This window comes from Phyllobates terribilis, unplaced genomic scaffold (genome assembly GCF_046119375.1).
Source record: "Phyllobates terribilis strain yellow unplaced genomic scaffold, ASM4611937v1 Scaffold_1__5_contigs__length_1240528914, whole genome shotgun sequence".
NCBI lineage: Eukaryota > Metazoa > Chordata > Amphibia > Anura > Dendrobatidae > Phyllobates > Phyllobates terribilis.
Window position 1 is genome coordinate 890,295,033 of NW_027362761.1, and position 18,472 is coordinate 890,313,504.

At 43.7% G+C, this 18,472-nt stretch overlaps 1 protein-coding gene across 2 annotated transcripts in view; it reads right to left on the bottom strand.

Annotated features, from left to right (window-relative positions):
- The window catches only part of UGT8 (UDP glycosyltransferase 8), a 171,652-nt gene that overhangs the window by 10,707 nt on the left and 142,473 nt on the right, over nucleotides 1-18,472 (bottom strand). For both annotated transcript variants that reach the window (XM_073639910.1, XM_073639900.1), the window contains exons 3-5: nucleotides 13,089-13,231; nucleotides 10,914-10,990; nucleotides 1,169-1,388 (exon numbers count right to left, since the gene is read on the bottom strand). In XM_073639910.1, coding sequence (XP_073496011.1) covers nucleotides 1,169-1,388; nucleotides 10,914-10,990; nucleotides 13,089-13,231 — 440 coding nt within the window. The remainder of the gene's footprint in view (nucleotides 1-1,168; nucleotides 1,389-10,913; nucleotides 10,991-13,088; nucleotides 13,232-18,472) is intronic.

An 18,472-nucleotide genomic window follows, 5' to 3' on the forward strand; every position in this document is an offset into this window, starting at 1 on the left:
GATGCCCTTTTACACAGTATGATAGCCCCACAGCCCCTTATATATAATATGCTAGCACAATAGCTCCCTATATGCAGTATGATGTCACCACAGCACCATATAGACAGTATGATGGTCCCACAGCTCCCCTATACACAGTATGATGGCTGCCATAGCCCCCTATACACATTATGATTGTTTTCCATAAGCCCCTTTACACTGTATAATGCCCTCATAGTCCCCTATACACAGTATGAAGGCCCTCATAGCCCTTATAGACTGTATGATGCCCCACTTTTCCCCTCTACACACAGTATGATGGCCTCACAAACTCTATACACGATATGATGACCCCCACAGCTCCTTCTATATAATTTGATTACTCTCATAACCCTCCTATACACAGTATAATGGCCCCTACATCTCCCCATTATACTTCATAAAGGTCTCACAGCCCTCCTATACGCAGAATGGTGTCCTTACAGATCCCTATACACAGTATGATGTACCTGCAACTCTGAACACACAGTATAATTCTCCCACTGCTTCCCACACACAAAATGATACCCCACAGTTCCCCACAGCTCTACACACAGTATGATGACACCCACAGCCCTCTACAAACTATGATAACCTTCACAGCTCCCCCACACAGTATGGTCATTGATGACCCCAAGGGATCCATATACACAAGTGCGCAGCCTGACAACATTTAGCAGATGTGATCGGACATAGCGTGTTTTTCAGCTGCTTCTGCTATTCTGGGACGTGTTAGGACCAGCGCCCGGCACATTTAAAGACACAGTGCTGGCCCATGGCCACAAAATCAGTAGACAGCCAAGTGGCCCTAAACTCCTGCTAGCGGACCTGTCCAGGGGCATATACCCCTTCGCCTCCTGTCCCAGCCCACCCCTGCCTCTCTGTGTCACGTATTTGGGTCTGTTTCTGAGATGTTAATCATTATGATTCTTATTCTGATAAATTAATCACTTTTGCCAACATTTCAAATGTAAATTGGAATCTTCAATAAATCTTTTCGATCTATAGGATCACATTAATATTTGATTACATTTTGATCACCAAGTTTACCTCATTTCAAGATTAGATTGCTCTTTGCTTACCAAAGCAAAACTATACTTTGTAAAACAGCACTAACATAAATGATTTTGGTATATGCAATATTCATTACCTGGGATGATGGATAACATCTGAGAGGGACTCAAATAGACTATGTTCTGTCATACGACTCCAGTCAAGATGGACTCCCATGCCTTTAGCTTGCACTCTAGTCATGGTATCATAATGGTCTCCAAACAGAGGGATTCCAACTACGGGAACACCATGGTACATGGCTTCAAAAATTCCATTCAATCCTCCATGGCTAAGGAAGGTCTTTATTTTTGGATGTCCTAGAAAGAAATATAAAACAATTTTATATGAGGTCTATTTTGTATTTTTATTTTACATTTATAACATACCAATAAATATTTTTAACTATTTTATGTACATTTTTTGTCACTAGATTTGTATTGAAATTACAAATGATACTTTTGGTCATATGTATGATAAAGAAGTTTGGTACTTTTTAAACTACAAGGCATGCAACTGATAGAAATGAGAACGTTATTCTGGTTGTGGAAACCAATGAAATTAAAATAGAAAATCACAGCAGCAGCCTATGATTGGCTACCACAGTCAGGTGTCAGAACCAAATTTTAACTTAATTTTAAGGCTGTGTGCCCACTATGCATTTTTTAAGCATTTCCGCAGCGGCAATTCTGCTGCAGAAACGCCTTAAAAAATGCTTGGTAGATGGTCTGCTATGTTCCCCAATGATAATCCGCATGTGCTGTGCACATGCTACAGAAATTTCCGCTGCGGATTATCATTGTGGAAAAATCCGCAGCACTACCAATTATTTTGCGTAATCGCGGCGTTTTCGCCGCCATTGACTTGCATTGAATCACTTAATACCCACATGACTACATGTGCACATTAAGCGATTCAATGTGCGGATGGTACCCGGGTCTGGAGAAGAGTAGTCTCTCCTCCAGACTCGGGTACCATAGAGCCTGTTAAAAAAAAATAATAAAATAAAAAAATACATTATACTCACCTTCTGATGGCCCCCGGTCTCCCGGCGGCTCGCGATGGTCTAAAAGGACCTTCCATGACGTCATTTAGTCATGTGACAGGTCACGTGACCGCTGACGTCGGGGGTCGTGTGACCTGTCACATGACTAAATAACGCCATGGAAGGTCCTTTTAGACCACCATGAGCTGCCCAACACACCGGACGCACTGGAGGAGAACGGGGGCAATTGGAAGGTGAGTATAATGTTTATTTTTTATTTTTTACGATTTTTTTTACTATAACTTGGTCACAGTATATAAATCCAAGCTGGTTGCATGGATTTATATAGTGTGACCAAGTTGTCAAGCACTTTCCAAGTGATGCTAAAATCGCTTGGAAAGCGCTTGTCAACCCGCATGCGGAAATGCATGTGAAGAACACTTCACATCCGCTTGTCCCTGGCAGGAAAAACGCATGTACAATCCGCATGTACAACCCGCATGTGTTTTTTCAGCCAGGCAGATGCAGAAACGCTCAGGAAAAATCCGGAGCATTTCTGCATCGTGGGCACATAGCCTACTGTCAATATTTGAGTAGTAGGGCTGACTGAGTAAAGTTAAGTTCTAACTGCAAGTTTTTTCTTTAACTGAATAAAAATTCCAGGCAAAGATAATCATATATGCTTTAACACTTCCATGAGCACATTCACTATCCACTGCCTATATATTTCGAGCAATCTCACATATTGTAAAGGGAGTAATTCCCAAGCTAAATAAAAAAAGAAGTTTTAAATTATTTAAGTTTCTCCTTGTGGAAAGTGACAAGCCAGGCATGGCATGTCAGAGTGAGGAGACTTATACAGCATGAATGCTCCTCTGGGAAATTAAATATGTAAATTGCCTCTTCCTTTAGAGGAAGAGGACTAGAACTCTAGTGTCACCAATTGGAAGTGGCAATCCTAAAAATCAATATTGACTCATTAACGAGCCTTGCCATATGATTTAGGATAAAAGTTGAGATCCTGGTTTGGCTTTTATTCTAAGTTATACAGTATTGTGTAACATACCTGGCGGCGTCCTTGCATAGTGGTCCATCTCCCACTGTGCAAGAGCACGCACTTGATCTCCAGTCCAGTCTGCTAGCCTGGCTTCCCTCCATGCTGTCTGCTTGCCTCTGTTTCTGCTGCTTAAGGGCGGCGCCCGATCACTTCCTGCTTCTTGTAGCTGCTGCAGGCACACCCCTTGTGCATCCTCAGCCTATTGCTGTCTGTCACCTGGTATTTAACCCAGCTCCTCCCTGGAATCCATGCCTGATCATTGTGTACTGTCAGTTGGCTTCCAGTCACTGATGTGCCAGGTCTTGTCTATGCTTCCTGCCTTGCGGTATCAGTTCCCATGTCTGAACTGTGTCCTGTCTGAACTATCTTCTAGCCTGTTGTCTTCTGCCTATCCTGGAGGCTGTATTTCCAGGCCAGTGTGAACACGCTCCTAGCCTGTTCTTTCCGCCTTCTAGGGGCCGCATACCTAGACCCGTTCCTGTATCTTGCCTGTTCCTGTCTGAACACGCTCCTAGCCTTTTCGTTCCGCCTTCTAGGGGCCGCATACTGAGACCCGCTCCTGTATCTTGCTGCTGTGTCTGTTCTTGTCTGAATACTCTCCTAGCCTGTTACCTGTTTTTCTCTATGTCCGTACCTTCCCTTTTCCTGCAGAATCTGATCCCGTACCTAACTCCTACTCGTTGTCCCTGTACTCCCGTTTGTGAGTTTAGAGTCCACTCGCTACTTCATTGCAAGTATCCTGTGTGTACCTGGTTCTGCCTTTCCCTTCCAGTCTGTTCCGTGTGAACAGAGCCCTGTCCCCTCTGCTCTGCCTTGCTCGCCGCTCCGGCAGTCTCGCTCTGCTCTGACCCTTTGCTCGCCGCTCCGGCAGTCTCGCTCTGCTCTGACCCTTTGCTCACTGCTCCGGCAGTCTCGCTCTGCTCTGACCCTTTGCTTGCTGCTCCGGCAGTCTCGCTTTGCTCTGACCCTTTGCTCGTTGCTCTGGCAGTCTCGCTCTGCTCTGACCCTTTGCTCGCTGCTCCGGCAGTCTCGCTCTGCTCTGACCCTTTGCTCGCTGCTCCGGCAGTCTCTCTCTGCTCTGACCCTTTGCTCGCTGCTCCGGCAGTCTCGCTCTGCTCTGACCCTTTGCTCGCTGCTCCGGCAGTCTCGTCCTGCTCCTCTCTCGCTCACCGCTCCAGGCGGCCTTGTCCTGCTCTTCTCTCGCTCACCGCTCCAGGCGGTCTCATCTTGTTCTGCTCTTGCTCGCCGCTCTGGGCGACCTCACTCTGCTGTTTGTCCACCACATCTGCGGTTCTGTTCCTGAGTCCCAGTCTGTACTGGGTCCTATCCACTCGGTGCTCCAACCTGTCGTACCTGCCAGTACCTCCCTACCTGCATACCAGTCGTGCTTACCAGCATCCGCCAGTCTGCATACCAGCCGTGTCTGCCTATACCCAGCAGTCTGTGTGCCAGCCTAACCTGCCTGTTCCTGTATTCCCCTGTGTGGGTCAACAGCCGTGTCCGGGGTCTGTCCTGGAGTAGCACCTGGTCCCTCTGCTCGGTTCCTCCTTGGTGCACTGGCGTCGTATGCCGTCGTGCGACCCTGGTCGGATCGGGTGGATACTTAGTTACGCCCCTCCAGGCATTCACTCTCCGGCACGGTCCAGTGGAATTACTACATATACACGCACACGCCACTCAGCCCGGGCGTGTGCATTACAGCATGCTCAGGCCATGGTTCCCGTTGAGCCCCATGGCCTTCGCTCTCTGAGACCTTTTCCAGCGAATACGTGCATCTAGAAGAAATGTATTTATTTATTTTTTGCTACTAGCTGAGTTCCAGGCGAATTTCGCACCCGTCCAGATGGAGCTTTCTGCACCCGTTCCTGCGGATCCGCCACGGTACTATGGGGATTCAAGACAGAGTCGTGCTATTGTGGAGCAATGCATGCTACACTTCAAGTTCTACCCTCTTTGTTTTCCCACCGATCGGGCTAAGGTGGGATTCATGATGTCTTACCTAGCGGGTGATGCCTTGAAATGGATCACCCCCCTATGGGACGCACAGGATCCTATCGTCCTGGACATAATGGCCTTCCTGGTGGCCTTTCTAATGGTCTTCGATGACCCTAATCCGGAGGCTCCTGCTGAAGCTTCACTTCCCAATAACCCGGAGCAGCCCCGTTGGGTAATGTGTGTGGGTAGCGCACTAGTCTTCCTGCCCGAAGAGACTTCTGCCCACCCAGAATCCACACAGGATGACTACGCTCTCAAGAATACTTCTCCCAACCTCAAGAGGCAGTCCAGACATGCTAGGCGTAGAGGCAAGCCGTCACGCCAGGGTCTGTCCTCCCAAAGACCTCCTGACCCCAACCTTGAAGTCCCTGCTGAAGCTTCACTTCCCTGTATCCCGGAGCAGCCCCGACGGGTAATGTGCGTGGGTAGCGCACCAGTTCTCCTGCCCGAAGAGACTTCTGCCCACCTAGAATCCACACAGTAGGACTTCCTGCACCCGGTATCTGATGCTTCACCCACTTCGTCCAGTGAGTCCGACCTAGTGTACTCCGAAGCAGAGGTTATCCCCGAGTCTCTACACCGCTCCGACCAGGCGGAGGACCTCCAGTTGTCTCCAGAACCCTTCAGGGTGCTACCTGATAGCGAATGGACAGAGACTCTCCTATACTCGGTACTTGATACCTCGGCCGCTTCTTCCAGTGAGTCCGACCTAGTGTACTCCGAAGCAGAGGTTATCCCCGAGTCTTTACACCCCTCCGACCAGGCGGAGGACCTCCAGTTGTCTCCTGAACCCTTCGGGGTGCTACCTGATAGCGAATGGACAGGGACTCTCCTATACTCGGTACCTGATACCTCGCCCGCTTCTTCCAGCGAGTCTGACCTAGTGTACTCCGAAGCAGAGGTTACCCCCGAGTCTCTGCACTCTTCCGACCCAGCGGAGGACCCCCAGTTGTTTCCTGAATCCTCCGGGGTACCACCAGATAACAAAGAGACAGTGACTTTTCTACACCTTGTACCTGATACCTCGCCCATTTCATCCTGTGAGCTTGACAAGATGTACCCCGAAGCAGAGGTTACCCCCGAGTCTCTGCACCCCTCCAGCCTGGCGGAGGACTTCCAGTTGTCTACTGAACCCTCTGGGGTGCTACCTGATAATAAGTGGAGAGAGACTTCCTTGTGTGCTGTTCCTGGTACTCCACCCGCTTTGTCTGTTGCTGAGGATGGCTGGATAGGAGGTAGCATCCTAGCTACTCAGATGTGACCAGTTTTTCCTGTGGACAGTGGAAGTGATCTCCTTGAAGTGAAGGATTGGCCCTCAAATTCCCTGCGGAACATTCTGTCAGGCCTGAAGTAGAGGGGGCGTAAGGGGGGGGGTACTGTTACATACCTGGCGGCGTCCTTGCATAGTGGTCCATCTCCCACTGTGCAAGAGCGCGCACTTGATCTCCAGTCCAGTCTGCTAGCCTGGCTTCCCTCCATGCTGTCTGCTTGCCTCTGTTTCTGCTGCTTAAGGGCGGCGCCCGATCACTTCCTGCTTCTTGTAGCTGCTGCAGGCACACCCCTTGTGCGTCCTCAGCCTATTGCTGTCTGTCACCTGGTATTTAACCCAGCTCCTCCCTGGAATCCATGCCTGAGCATTGTGTTCTGTCAGTTGGCTTCCAGTCACTGATGTGCCAGGTCTTGTCTATGCTTCCTGCCTTGCGGTATCAGTTCCCGTGTCTGAACTGTGTCCTGTCTGAACTATCTTCTAGCCTGTTGTCTTCTGCCTATCCTGGAGGCTGTATTTCCAGGCCAGTGTGAACACGCTCCTAGCCTGTTCTTTCCGCCTTCTAGGGGCCGCATACCTAGACCCATTCCTGTATCTTGCCTGTTCCTGTCTGAACACGCTCCTAGCCTTTTCGCTCTGCCTTCTAGGGGCCGCATACCTAGACCCGCTCCTGTATCTTGCTGCTGTGTCTGTTCTTGTCTGAATACTCTCCTAGCCTGTTACCTGTTTTTCTCTATGTCCGTACCTTCCCTTTTCCTGCAGAATCTGATCCCGTACCTAACTCCTACTCGTTGTCCCTGTACTCCCGTTTGTGAGTTTAGAGTCCACTCACTACTTCATTGCAAGTATCCTGTGTGTACCTGGTTCTGCCTTTCCCTTCCAGTCTGTTCCGTGTGAACAGAGCCCTGTCCCCTCTGCTCTGCCTTGCTCACCGCTCCGGCGGTTCTTGCCTGCTCTGCCTTGCTCGCTGCTCCGGCAGTCTCACTCTGCTCTGACCCTTTGCTCGCTGCTCCGGCAGTCTCGCTCTGCTCTGACCCTTTGCTCGCTGCTCCGGCAGTCTCTCTCTGCTCTGACCCTTTGCTCGCTGCTCCGGCAGTCTCGCTCTGCTCTGACCCTTTGCTCGCTGCTCCGGCAGTCTCGTCCTGCTCCTCTCTCGCTCACCGCTCCAGGCGGCCTTGTCCTGCTCTTCTCTCGCTCACCGCTCCAGGCGGTCTCGTCTTGTTCTGCTCTTGCTCGCCGCTCTGGGCGGCCTCACTCTGCTGTTTGTCCACCGCATCTGCGGTTCTGTTCCTGAGTCCCAGTCTGTACTGGGTCCTATCCACTCGGTGCTCCAACCTGTCGTACCTGCCAGTACCTCCCTGCCGGCATACCAGTCGTGCTTACCAGCATCCGCCAGTCTGCATACCAGCCGTGTCTGCCTATACCCAGCAGTCTGTGTGCCAGCCTAACCTGCCTGTTCCAGTATTCCCCTGTGTGGGTCAACAGCCGTGTCCGGGGTCTGTCCTGGAGTAGCACCTGGTCCCTCTGCTCGGTTCCTCCTTGGTGCACTGGCGTCGTATGCCGTCGTGCGACCCTGGTCGGATCGGGTGGATACTTAGTTACGCCCCTCCAGGCATTTACTCTCCGGCACGGTCCAGTGGAATCACTACATATACACGCACACGCCACTCAGCCCGGGCGTGTGCATTACATATTGCAAGGCTCGTTAAAGGGTTGATATTGACTTTTCGGATTGCTACCAGGAGGCACTAGCCTTGTAGTCCTCTGAAGAGGCAATTTGCATATACATTTTAAGTGGAGTTTGTTAGAAAAATCAATCTCCACAAACTGCTTCATATATATATATATATATATATATATACACAGGGCTTTGAAATGTAAATCCATCAACGCCTTTAAATCTTCTATCTATTGCTGCTTTTATGAGAAATTGGCAATGTAATTCATATGCAAATGATGCATTAAAAAGAATTTGTCATTAGGTTTTTGTTACCCCATCAGTGAGCAGCAAAATGTAGGACCAGAGATCCCCATTCAAGAAATGTAAGACTGTGTACTGACATTTTAATAAAATCATTGTTTTATTTGCTGCAAATCTAGCAGTTCTCTGAATGCTGAACTCTGCATAACCCAGCTCACTCCACTGATTGAAAGCTTTCTAAGCTCATGAATATGCTTAACTATTGGTTTACTTGTCCTCTAGAGATAATCTCCTGCTGATAAAACAATGATTTTATGAAAACTAAACCAAGATGCCCAGCCAGTGACACTTTGCTAGAAGCAGGGTCTCTGCCTCTACATTATGCTGCTCTTAGATTAATAAGCAAAAACCTGATGACAGTTTCCCACTTCAGTGCCCTGGGCATGACAGAGCACTTAACCAGCCTCTGCCTCCTGAGGTTGTTTCCTCATCCAGCACCAAACTATTTAGCTTGATTGATAGCTTACTGTTTTTTTCCCTTCCTGGTGCCTGACATCACACAATCAAGCGAAATCAAGCTGGTACTGGTTGGGCAAAGAACCTGAGGAGGCAGAGGCTTGGGACGTGCTCTGTCATGCCCACAACGCTTAATGCTTCTTTTAAATAAGAATGAATAAATTAATTTCTCATGAATGCAGCAAAAGATTGAATATGTAAAGGTGTTGATGGATTTACATTAAAAAAACATATGAGGTTATGGAAAAGTGTTGATCTTAGTGACAGATTCCTTATAAAACTATACCCAGATGACGTTTGACTTGAGAAGTTATACTTCATAAACATATTCTCAAGTTTATTCATAATATTTCTTATTTATTCATATGTTCCATCATAAGACACTGTTAAGTTTTTATTTTCCTAGATATGAAGGGGTCATGACATTCTGGGATCAGCGGGCTGTGGGGGCCATGATAATGTGTAAGGGGACTATCGGTCCCATCATACTAGAGGCTGTGGGGCTGTAAGAGGCTTCATACTATGTGAGGAGGTTGTGGGGTTATGATATTAAATGGGAGACTGTAAGGACCATCATATCATGTGGGGGCTCTGTGATGGCATTATTATTATTATTATTATTATTATTTATTTATATATCATATATTATAGCTTCATATTGTATATGTGGCTGTAGGAGCATCAAGCTGTGGGGGGTGACCGAGTGCATCATACTGTAAGGATGACATAATGTGTGTGGGTCAGTGTTGGGCATCAAACTGTGGACGGTCACTGTGACATCATTATACTATGGGTGCATCATATAGTGTATGGAATCACTATGGGTACATCATACTGTGTTGAGGGTCACTGTGGGGGCATCATAATGTGTGTGGAGAAACTGTTGGGACATCATACTCTGTGGAGGCAATGTAAGGGAATCATACTGTGTTGGGGGCTATGGAAGCAATAGAATGTGTTGTGTGGAACTGTGTGTACACTACACTGTGTTTGGGATACTATGGAAGCTTTATACTATTTTGCGTTCAATGTGGTAGCATCTTACTTTGCTGGGGGAACTGTGGGGTCATCATACTGTGCATGTTGGGGGTACTGTTGAGGCAAATTCTGTGTAGGAATTCACTGTGAGGGAATCATACTATAAGTGGAGGAGGAAATTTGGGGGTAAACATACACTATTGAGGCCATGGAAGTGGCATTATAGCAGGTGAAAACACTAAGGGGCTTTAAAAGGGAGAACAATTATTTTGTACATGCCACAATACATGTCCTATGTCCCATGCCCATGCCCACTCTTCCAAAATATTTTTTAGGGTGGTCTCAATTAGGACTTTACCTTGGGGCCCCATGTATGTCCTTAGTGAAGAGATTTTAATTGTGTAATTGACAACTATGATACCACATTACTTGTATGTCAGGCTTGTAGTTTGCACATGATCAGACCATGGCAGTCCTGCTAGAATTTGATTTGGTAAGTAAGCCAACTAACTCATTTTCTTGGCATCTCAATAAGTGGACTTGCTTATTTAGAATACTGGATAAAATGCATTTTTATGATTATTTTGTCCAATCTTTGAAAATATTGTAGATTTTTGACTAGTGATGAGCTAATCAATTTTTTTTAACATTTTACAAAATATTTGGAATTGACGGAATACATTTTTTTTGCAATATGATTCATCCAAATCTAGCAAAATGTTGGTATTTTTTCAGGATTTGTTTTAGGGCCTTGTAAGCAGCATAAAAATAAACATAAAACTCATCTCTCCTTAGCACCCACCTAGCCTGCTGCGCAGCATCGTCTGGCTCATTTACTCTACCAGTCCTCCTCTAGATCCACTGTGTAGGCCTCAAGACGTCAAGACATCACAGCTCTTTCTAGCTTCAGTTGCCTTACAACACGCTGACTATGCCTAATGTTACTGACTAGGCACATACAGCGTCATGATATCTTGTGGCCTAGGCAGTGTATTCTGAGGCTTAGTCAGAACCCTACCCTCTAAAGTCTAACTACCTGAACATTCTCTCTATCAGGTTACTGGTACTATATATAAAAAATTCTATTTACACTTAATATGGAAAAAATAAAACAACATTTCCTCACCAAGTAAGTCATTTTGAGGTAGCCATTCCACCAGTTTCGTGTTGTTACCTAAATTCCTGGGCTTTGGTCCAGAAAATCTGAATAAATAAAATAATATTAATAACAGAATTGATAAAAAAACAGCAACTAGACATGACATTATCATTGCAGAATAAAAACAATGAATTATTACTATTCTCAAGAATGCAGAATGATAAATCATTATTGTAGATCAAATGATCAATACTGCACTTTTACCTTGCATTATTGATTTCAAGAGCAAACATAAGCTAACTACTCAAAAACAGCAATCAATGTGATTCTAGGGACATAAAACAATGACAATGGACTTTGCACAGACACTAAACACTATTAAGGCTATGTGCCCACGATGCAGAAATGCTCAGGATTTTTCCTGAGCGTTTCTGCATCTCCCTGGCAGAAAAAAACGCATGCGGATTGTACATGCTTTTTTCCTGCCAGGGACATGCAGAAATGAAGCGTTCTTCACATGCGTTTCTGCATGCGGTTGACAAGCGCTTTCCAAGCGATTTTAGCATCACTTGGAAAGTGCTTGTCAACTTGGTCACACTATATAAATCCATGCAAACAGCATGGATTTATATACTGTGACTGAGAGAATGTTAAAAAATAAAAAATAAACCTATACTTACCTTCCGATGGCCCCTGCAGTCTTGCTGCGCTCCTGTGCTGGCTTCCGGCAGATCGCGGTACGCTGTACTGAAGGACCTGCCGTCACATGACTGTGACGTCACTGCAGGTCCTTCAGTCCTGCGCGATCTGTCGGCACCCAGCACAGGGAAGGAGTCCGGGGGCTGTCGGAAGGTGAATATAATCTTGATTTTTTATTTTATTCTTTTTTTTACAGCTTCTATGGTACCTGGGTGTGGAGGAGAGTCTCCTGTCCTCCACACCCGGGTACCATCCGCACATTACAACGCGCCAATTACGCAAGTACAGATGCAGTCTTGCGGAATTGGCGCATTCTAATGCAAGTCAATGGCGGCGAAAAACGCAGCACTTCCGCAAAATAATTGGTAGTGCTGCGTTTTTTTCCGCAATGATAATCCGCAGCGGAAATTTCCGCAGCATGTGCAAAGCACATGCGGATTATCATTGGGGAACATGGCAGGCCTTCTACCATGCGTTTTTTAAGCGTTTCTGTAGTGTTTTTGCCGCTGCGGAAACGCTTAAAAAACGCATCGTGGGCACACAGCCTAACACTTTTTTTACTGGGAATATTTCTGTTTATTTTGTTTGATCTGAAAGATTCCAAGGTCATAAGGTCCGGATCAGGGGCATAACTAAATGGCTACAATCCCTCGATGAGTATTTGGTGATTTTTTAGTGTTGCAAATTGTCAGCAGCATTTTTGCACCTATTAGATAAATTAGGTTTCTTTTGTTTTTATTTTATTGCATTTTTTTAGTGTTGTTTTTACAAGCGTTTTTATTGCGTTTTTGATGCTGCGATTTTTGTCTCTTTTTGGTATGTCATGTATTAAATAAAGTTGTTTTTGATACTTCCTGGTATTTGACTTTGCCAAATGTATTGATAGTCTTTAGTGTGTTGCATTTTTTACATGCAGATTTTCTACATGAAATGCAATTCTATGAGGAAAGTGCACACATAAAATTCGGCATAAATAAGAGAAATAGACATGTTGTGGATTTCATACATGCACCGTAGGTCAGTTTATATTTTTATAAATCCTATACACTTCTTAGATGGGGCTATTCCTCAAAAAGACCATTTTTAATGAAGATTTGTGATGTCATCTTAAAGAGATTCGTATCTAATGCACAAAATTTCATTTGTCTTTATTAAAGCAAATACAAAGTATACTAATAAATTACAAATTTTTCTTTAATGCAATCAGCAAGCTTTATGTACTGTATATAAAACAAAAAAAAACTTTAAAAGCTTACATAATATGATATTATATCAACTGGATTGTGTTCCAGGTATAATGTGCAACACAGATAAAATCCATGGACCATTCTGATGATATAAGATCCAGTGCAAATACTGACATATTCAAGCATAAATATTCCCCTTTGCAGGGGAAAATAGCGACCAAATGATCTTATTGTTTGTAATGGGCAAAACTGATACTTATGTTAGAACATATTGTATCCATTAATATTAGTAGGTGGTGACATAGTTACATCTTACCTCCAAAGGACTTTCTGACGCAGCTTGGCAAGAGCTCCTGCTAGTTTCTCAGCTATATCTTCAGATAAATATTTTACTCCTGCCCCAAATGAGACCAGTACAAAGCCATGTTCATCCACACTATCCACCCAGGTCTCAAAGTCCTTAAGAAAAAAAGAAACACCAAAATTACTAATAGTTAAGCATCTTACAGAAAGGGCTCACTCACACGAGCGACATATCCGAGTGCTATTCGATGTTTTATCGGATAGCACTCGGCACAATATTATACTATTGGGCAGTGCAGATCTGCAATTTTTTTTCTCATGCTGATTAGGCATTTGAAAATAATCGCAGCATTCTGTGAGCGCATCTGCGTATACAAGTCTATGGGTGAGCGTGAAACATCGGACTGCACTCGGATGTCATCGTGAACACAGAGAATGGAGAAGAAGGAGAAATGAAGTTCTCTGTCTTTTCCGCACCTGTGCTGCAATTCTCATATGCAAGAGAAGCGTACCACACTATCATGACACTTAGCTCAAACTCTGATTAGAGTTTGATCCGAGTGACACTAGCTTAATCGGCCCCATTCTCTCGCTAAATTTTGGTCTGGTGCCGTCCCTATCTGTTTTTTTTCTAGTGCAGCTTTATTTGATTGACCAGTATCTAGCAATGGGAGAGACCTGTGAATCTGTAGCAGTGCACTGACTGAGTCATCAAATTATATTAGCATTTCAGAGAAATGGAGCAGCCAGGACTTGAATAGCACAGCCCATTGTTTGAGCAGCATGAATTAAGTGAAAGGTTCCATTTAATTGCATGTAATAAAAACGCTATTTCAACACAGGTACAATGGTTAATGGGAACAGTACAGGAAAAGAATATATCAATGAATCAAATCAATAAAATGAGTCATTGTAATAAAAAATACCACACTTGAGTCAGTGATATTATCAGATAAGAATACTGTTAAATAGTCTGTCATCTACTGGGCACTGCAGGGCAAATGTGTGGTTGATGAAAGGAGCTTAAGGGGTTTTCCACCACTTTAAGGGCTCATACAGACATCTGTGCAACACGGTCCTAGCACAGACTGCAATGCACTGACTGGCTGTGGGTCTCAAGAAGACCTTATTTCTATGAAGCCGTCGGGCTCAGGTAAGGAATCCCACAATAAGGCAGTGCTGTACAGATGTCTGCATGAGCCCTAATACTGATGAATACCTTGAAATAAGTCATTGATATGGTTATGATTCAAAACACCAGCTGTAGTGTTTTGTGCCATAGACAGTTTATGGAGCTGGTAACAACTGATCGGTGGAGAGCTGGGTGTCGGACCCCTACCGATCTGTTATTGATGACTTTTCTTGTGTCACATCCATTAAGTGTGAGCCATGATGTGAAGTAAAGTTTTTGAGTCTAAATTTTAATACACCAGAGACATAAGTTGTTGTACTATTGCTTTACATTGGCAAAATACAGAATGCAATGAGAGGTAATCTATACACTGCTGTCAAGCAAAGCAAAGTGAGTAAGACATTTCTCGCAGTCTATTTATTACTGGATAGCTTTGGTGGTAAATCCATTGTTTCTGCAATAACCATTAATTTGGGTGATTGCACTATTTCTTCAATGAACTGATGTACTATTACTAATAGTGAATGTAACCCATTTCCATTTAAGGCAAATGCCTCTACCCTGTGCCAGTCATAGCACTGGTTGCCTATACGCTACAGAGTCCAATATAAGCTGATTACGCTCACCCACAAAGCTCACCATAGTTCTGCGCTGACCTACATTTCCTCTATTATCTTAGTTTATCACCCTACCCATGCCCTCTCAGCTCCACTAATGACCTAAGACTAACAACCTCTATAATCTGAACCTCAAACATTCATCTCCAAAACTTATCTCAAGCTGCCCCAGGACTATGGAATGTTCTACCCCAGACCATTTGGTTGCTTCCCAGTATCCACAGTTTGAAATGTACTCTAAAAAGACATCTATTTACTTTAGACTGACCTATCAGCTCACCTTACTAATATAACTATTACCTGTTCTCCCTTCCCACCTTCTTCTCAGAATCTAGTCCCTTCTATCCCTACACTTCACACGCCCTCCATGCACTCTGTAACACCTTGTATCCGTAATTGTACAGATACTGACTGATGACTGGTTCATGCAGATTTATTTGAATATTCATATTTATTTACTATATTGACAGCCAGGGCCATAAAAGATAAGCACTTTTTACCTTTTGTGTCCCCCTTATTTTCTCCCAGATTGTAAGATAGCAAAATGTTAAATTATGTGATACTCGGTAATGTCTGATATTATCTGTACATGTCCCCTCTGAATTGTAACGCCCTGTGGAATATGTTGACACTATACAAAGATTATTATTATTTTTATATTTAAAAATATTTCTCAACTATTTCAAATATTTTTCACTTCTTGCAAAATAGGGAGGACTAGAGTCTGTATTGCTAAAAAATTCGATTTTATTCATACATACAAAATTAAAACAGAAGCAGGGTATATATGACTGTATTCACAAATAGATATAATGGGTACATATAGATCAGAGAATAGATCCCAATAGGGATAGGTCGAGGATTGGGTTGATTAGGCAGCAGTTATGCAATGATTTTTGTCTTATATATTTATTTTTCTCATAAATAGATAGTCTTTGTTCTATATGGCCATACATGAGCATACATATTATAAATTTAGGTCTGTTTGATATTATCACTCTAATTGTATCCTAACCCAGTCCTCGATCTATACACCATGGGATCTATTCACTGATCTATATGTACCCTGTATATCTATTTGTGAATACAGTTATATATACCCTGTTTCTGCTTGAATTTTGTATGTATAAATAAAATAAAATTTTTTATCAATATAGACCCTAGTCCTCCCTGTTTTGCATATTATGTTGAGTTGCTAATATGTGGGAACTTTATAACAAGATGTGGAACTAGTATCTTTTTGAAATTTTTCACTTCTTGCTCATGACTAGTGATGAGCGAGTATGTTCGGTTAACCCTTTCGGCGAGTATGTTCGGGCGAGTACCGAGTATCTTCAGCATGCTCGGTGATATGTTTGAATCACTCCCGTGTGCATGATTTGCGACTGTTTGACAGCTTTAATACATGTGAGGAATGCTTGTTTCTTAAGATACTCGGTACTCGCCCGAGCATACTCGTCGAAAGGGTTAACTGAACATACTCGCTCATCACTACTCACGACTAGTGTTGAGCGAGTATGTTCTGTTAAACCTTTTGCCGAGTATGCTCGGGCCGAGCTCCGAGTATTTATAGCTGCTCGGTGATATGCTTGAATCACTCCCGTGTGCATGATTTGCAACTGTTTGACAGCTTTAATACATGTGAGGAATGTCTATTTCTTACACATTCCTCGCATTTAATAAAGCTGTGAAACAGTTGCAAATCATGCACACGGGAGTGATTCAAACATATCACTGAGCAGTTGTAAATACTCGGAGCTCGCCCGAGCATACTCGGAACAGAACATACTCGCTCAACACTACTCACGACGCTTGCTGTGAACAAAGTAGGAGTAAAAAAACAGTCGTTTAACTAAGGAGTTCACCTATAAGTAAATATTTTTTCTCTACTTTAATTACTCGTTACTGTATAATGGATAGTTGGAGGTTTCCTTCAGCTTACAGTCTTCTATACAGTATGTATACACAACTTACAGCAGGAGTTCCAGAGTGAATATCGCTTTTGTAAATGTGATTATGTTGCCCACTAGTAAGTTTGTATTAGAGATGTGGAGGAGCTAAATGCAATGTGGATGGACGATTGACAATCTTGAGAGGAGGATGCTGCTCACTTAAGAAACAATTAATGGGGTAGATATGGAAGGTAATGTCAGTCAGGATGAGCAGGAAAGAAGCTGAGTTAATGTAGTTAGGGGGAGTGGAAAGGAATTTAGGAAAAGGAAGGTTTCTCCTGTTCCTGTACTTCCAAGCAATATTGCTACATTGGGTGAGGGTGTCAGTTTCAGAAATGGCAACCCTAGTGGATACTGCTCTTCTTAATAACCAGGAGAACAGTCCATCTATTAGTCAGGTTGAGCGTAATGTAAGTAAAGTGAGCCAAATGGTGGCTGTAGAGAATTCCATAACCAGAAAGATGGATAGAGTAATTTGTTGACAAGACCATCTCAACTGAATGGTTCCCTATTGGCCTGATTTTGATTACTAGAACACTGGGCTGACTGTTCATTGGGGTACAACCTATATTCTGCAGATCAATTTACACATGAAATGAAGGTGGTCTGATTTGCTGAGAGAAAGAATCTTAGCAGGGTTGGTGTATTTGTAGTATTTAAACTAAGAAAAAGGGGAGGAAAAGACAGAAAATAAAGGTGTAGTTATGCTAGATAAGGGTTTGTGGAGAACTGGACTGTGGGGGATGATTAGGGGAGTGGATAGGGAGATTCATGTGTTGCAAACAGTGAAGACAAATTAGCCCATAAAATGTGAGAAATTAGTATTTCTTAAAGTAAATGTGTAATCCTGGATGTAAACTTAAAATGAATGTTCAAAAATGGCAGGAATATAGCAAGTTACATGGTATAGTTTGAGGAACTTCAGGAACACAATGATTTGGTTGGTATTCCACACATTAGCTGGCTCCTATAGAAGTATAATACATCAGTTATATATGTACTTAACTTTCTAATGATTTTCCCATTTTCTATAGTTCTTCAAGGGATTCATTAAGGGATTTAAGGGGCCAGAGAGCTGTCAGCGCTTATTAGCAACAAGCCATGTTGTATTGTTGCATGATACTATTAGATGCACTGGTGTAAAATCTTTTTCAATAAAGTATTCTTTCTTAATGAAAGGTTTGAATTAACAGTTTGTAGAGATTTTAACAACATTTTTTAAATTGTAAAAAACATACACAGGCATGGGGGGGGGAATCACTTAGAGCTGTGCAGTTTTCTCCTAGTTTCCTTGCTTCCTGGTTTCTGGCAAGGTGTGCAATACTACTTGAGAGACAGTTCTGATGAGAGCAGAACTGTAGAATTAGTAGAACTTTAAAGCTCATCAGAAGTTCTGCTTTAACATGTTCAGCAATCAGTGGCTTGTTCTTGAGTGAACACTGCTATCACTGTATGTACACATAGAGATAACAAGGCATTTGAACATGCACACAGTTTGGGACAGTGAGAGCTGTGATTAGGAAAACTGCTTTGAAAGTAGTCTATGCTTTGACTGGGGATTTTGTAAGATTTATAAGAGTAGCTTGTCAGGAACTGATGAGGAAGGGGGGTTAGCATTTTCAATGTAACTACTGCACACACTTAGCCAGGGTCTGGGCAGGCCCTTGTGGCCAAGCACCAGATAATTCAGCTGTAC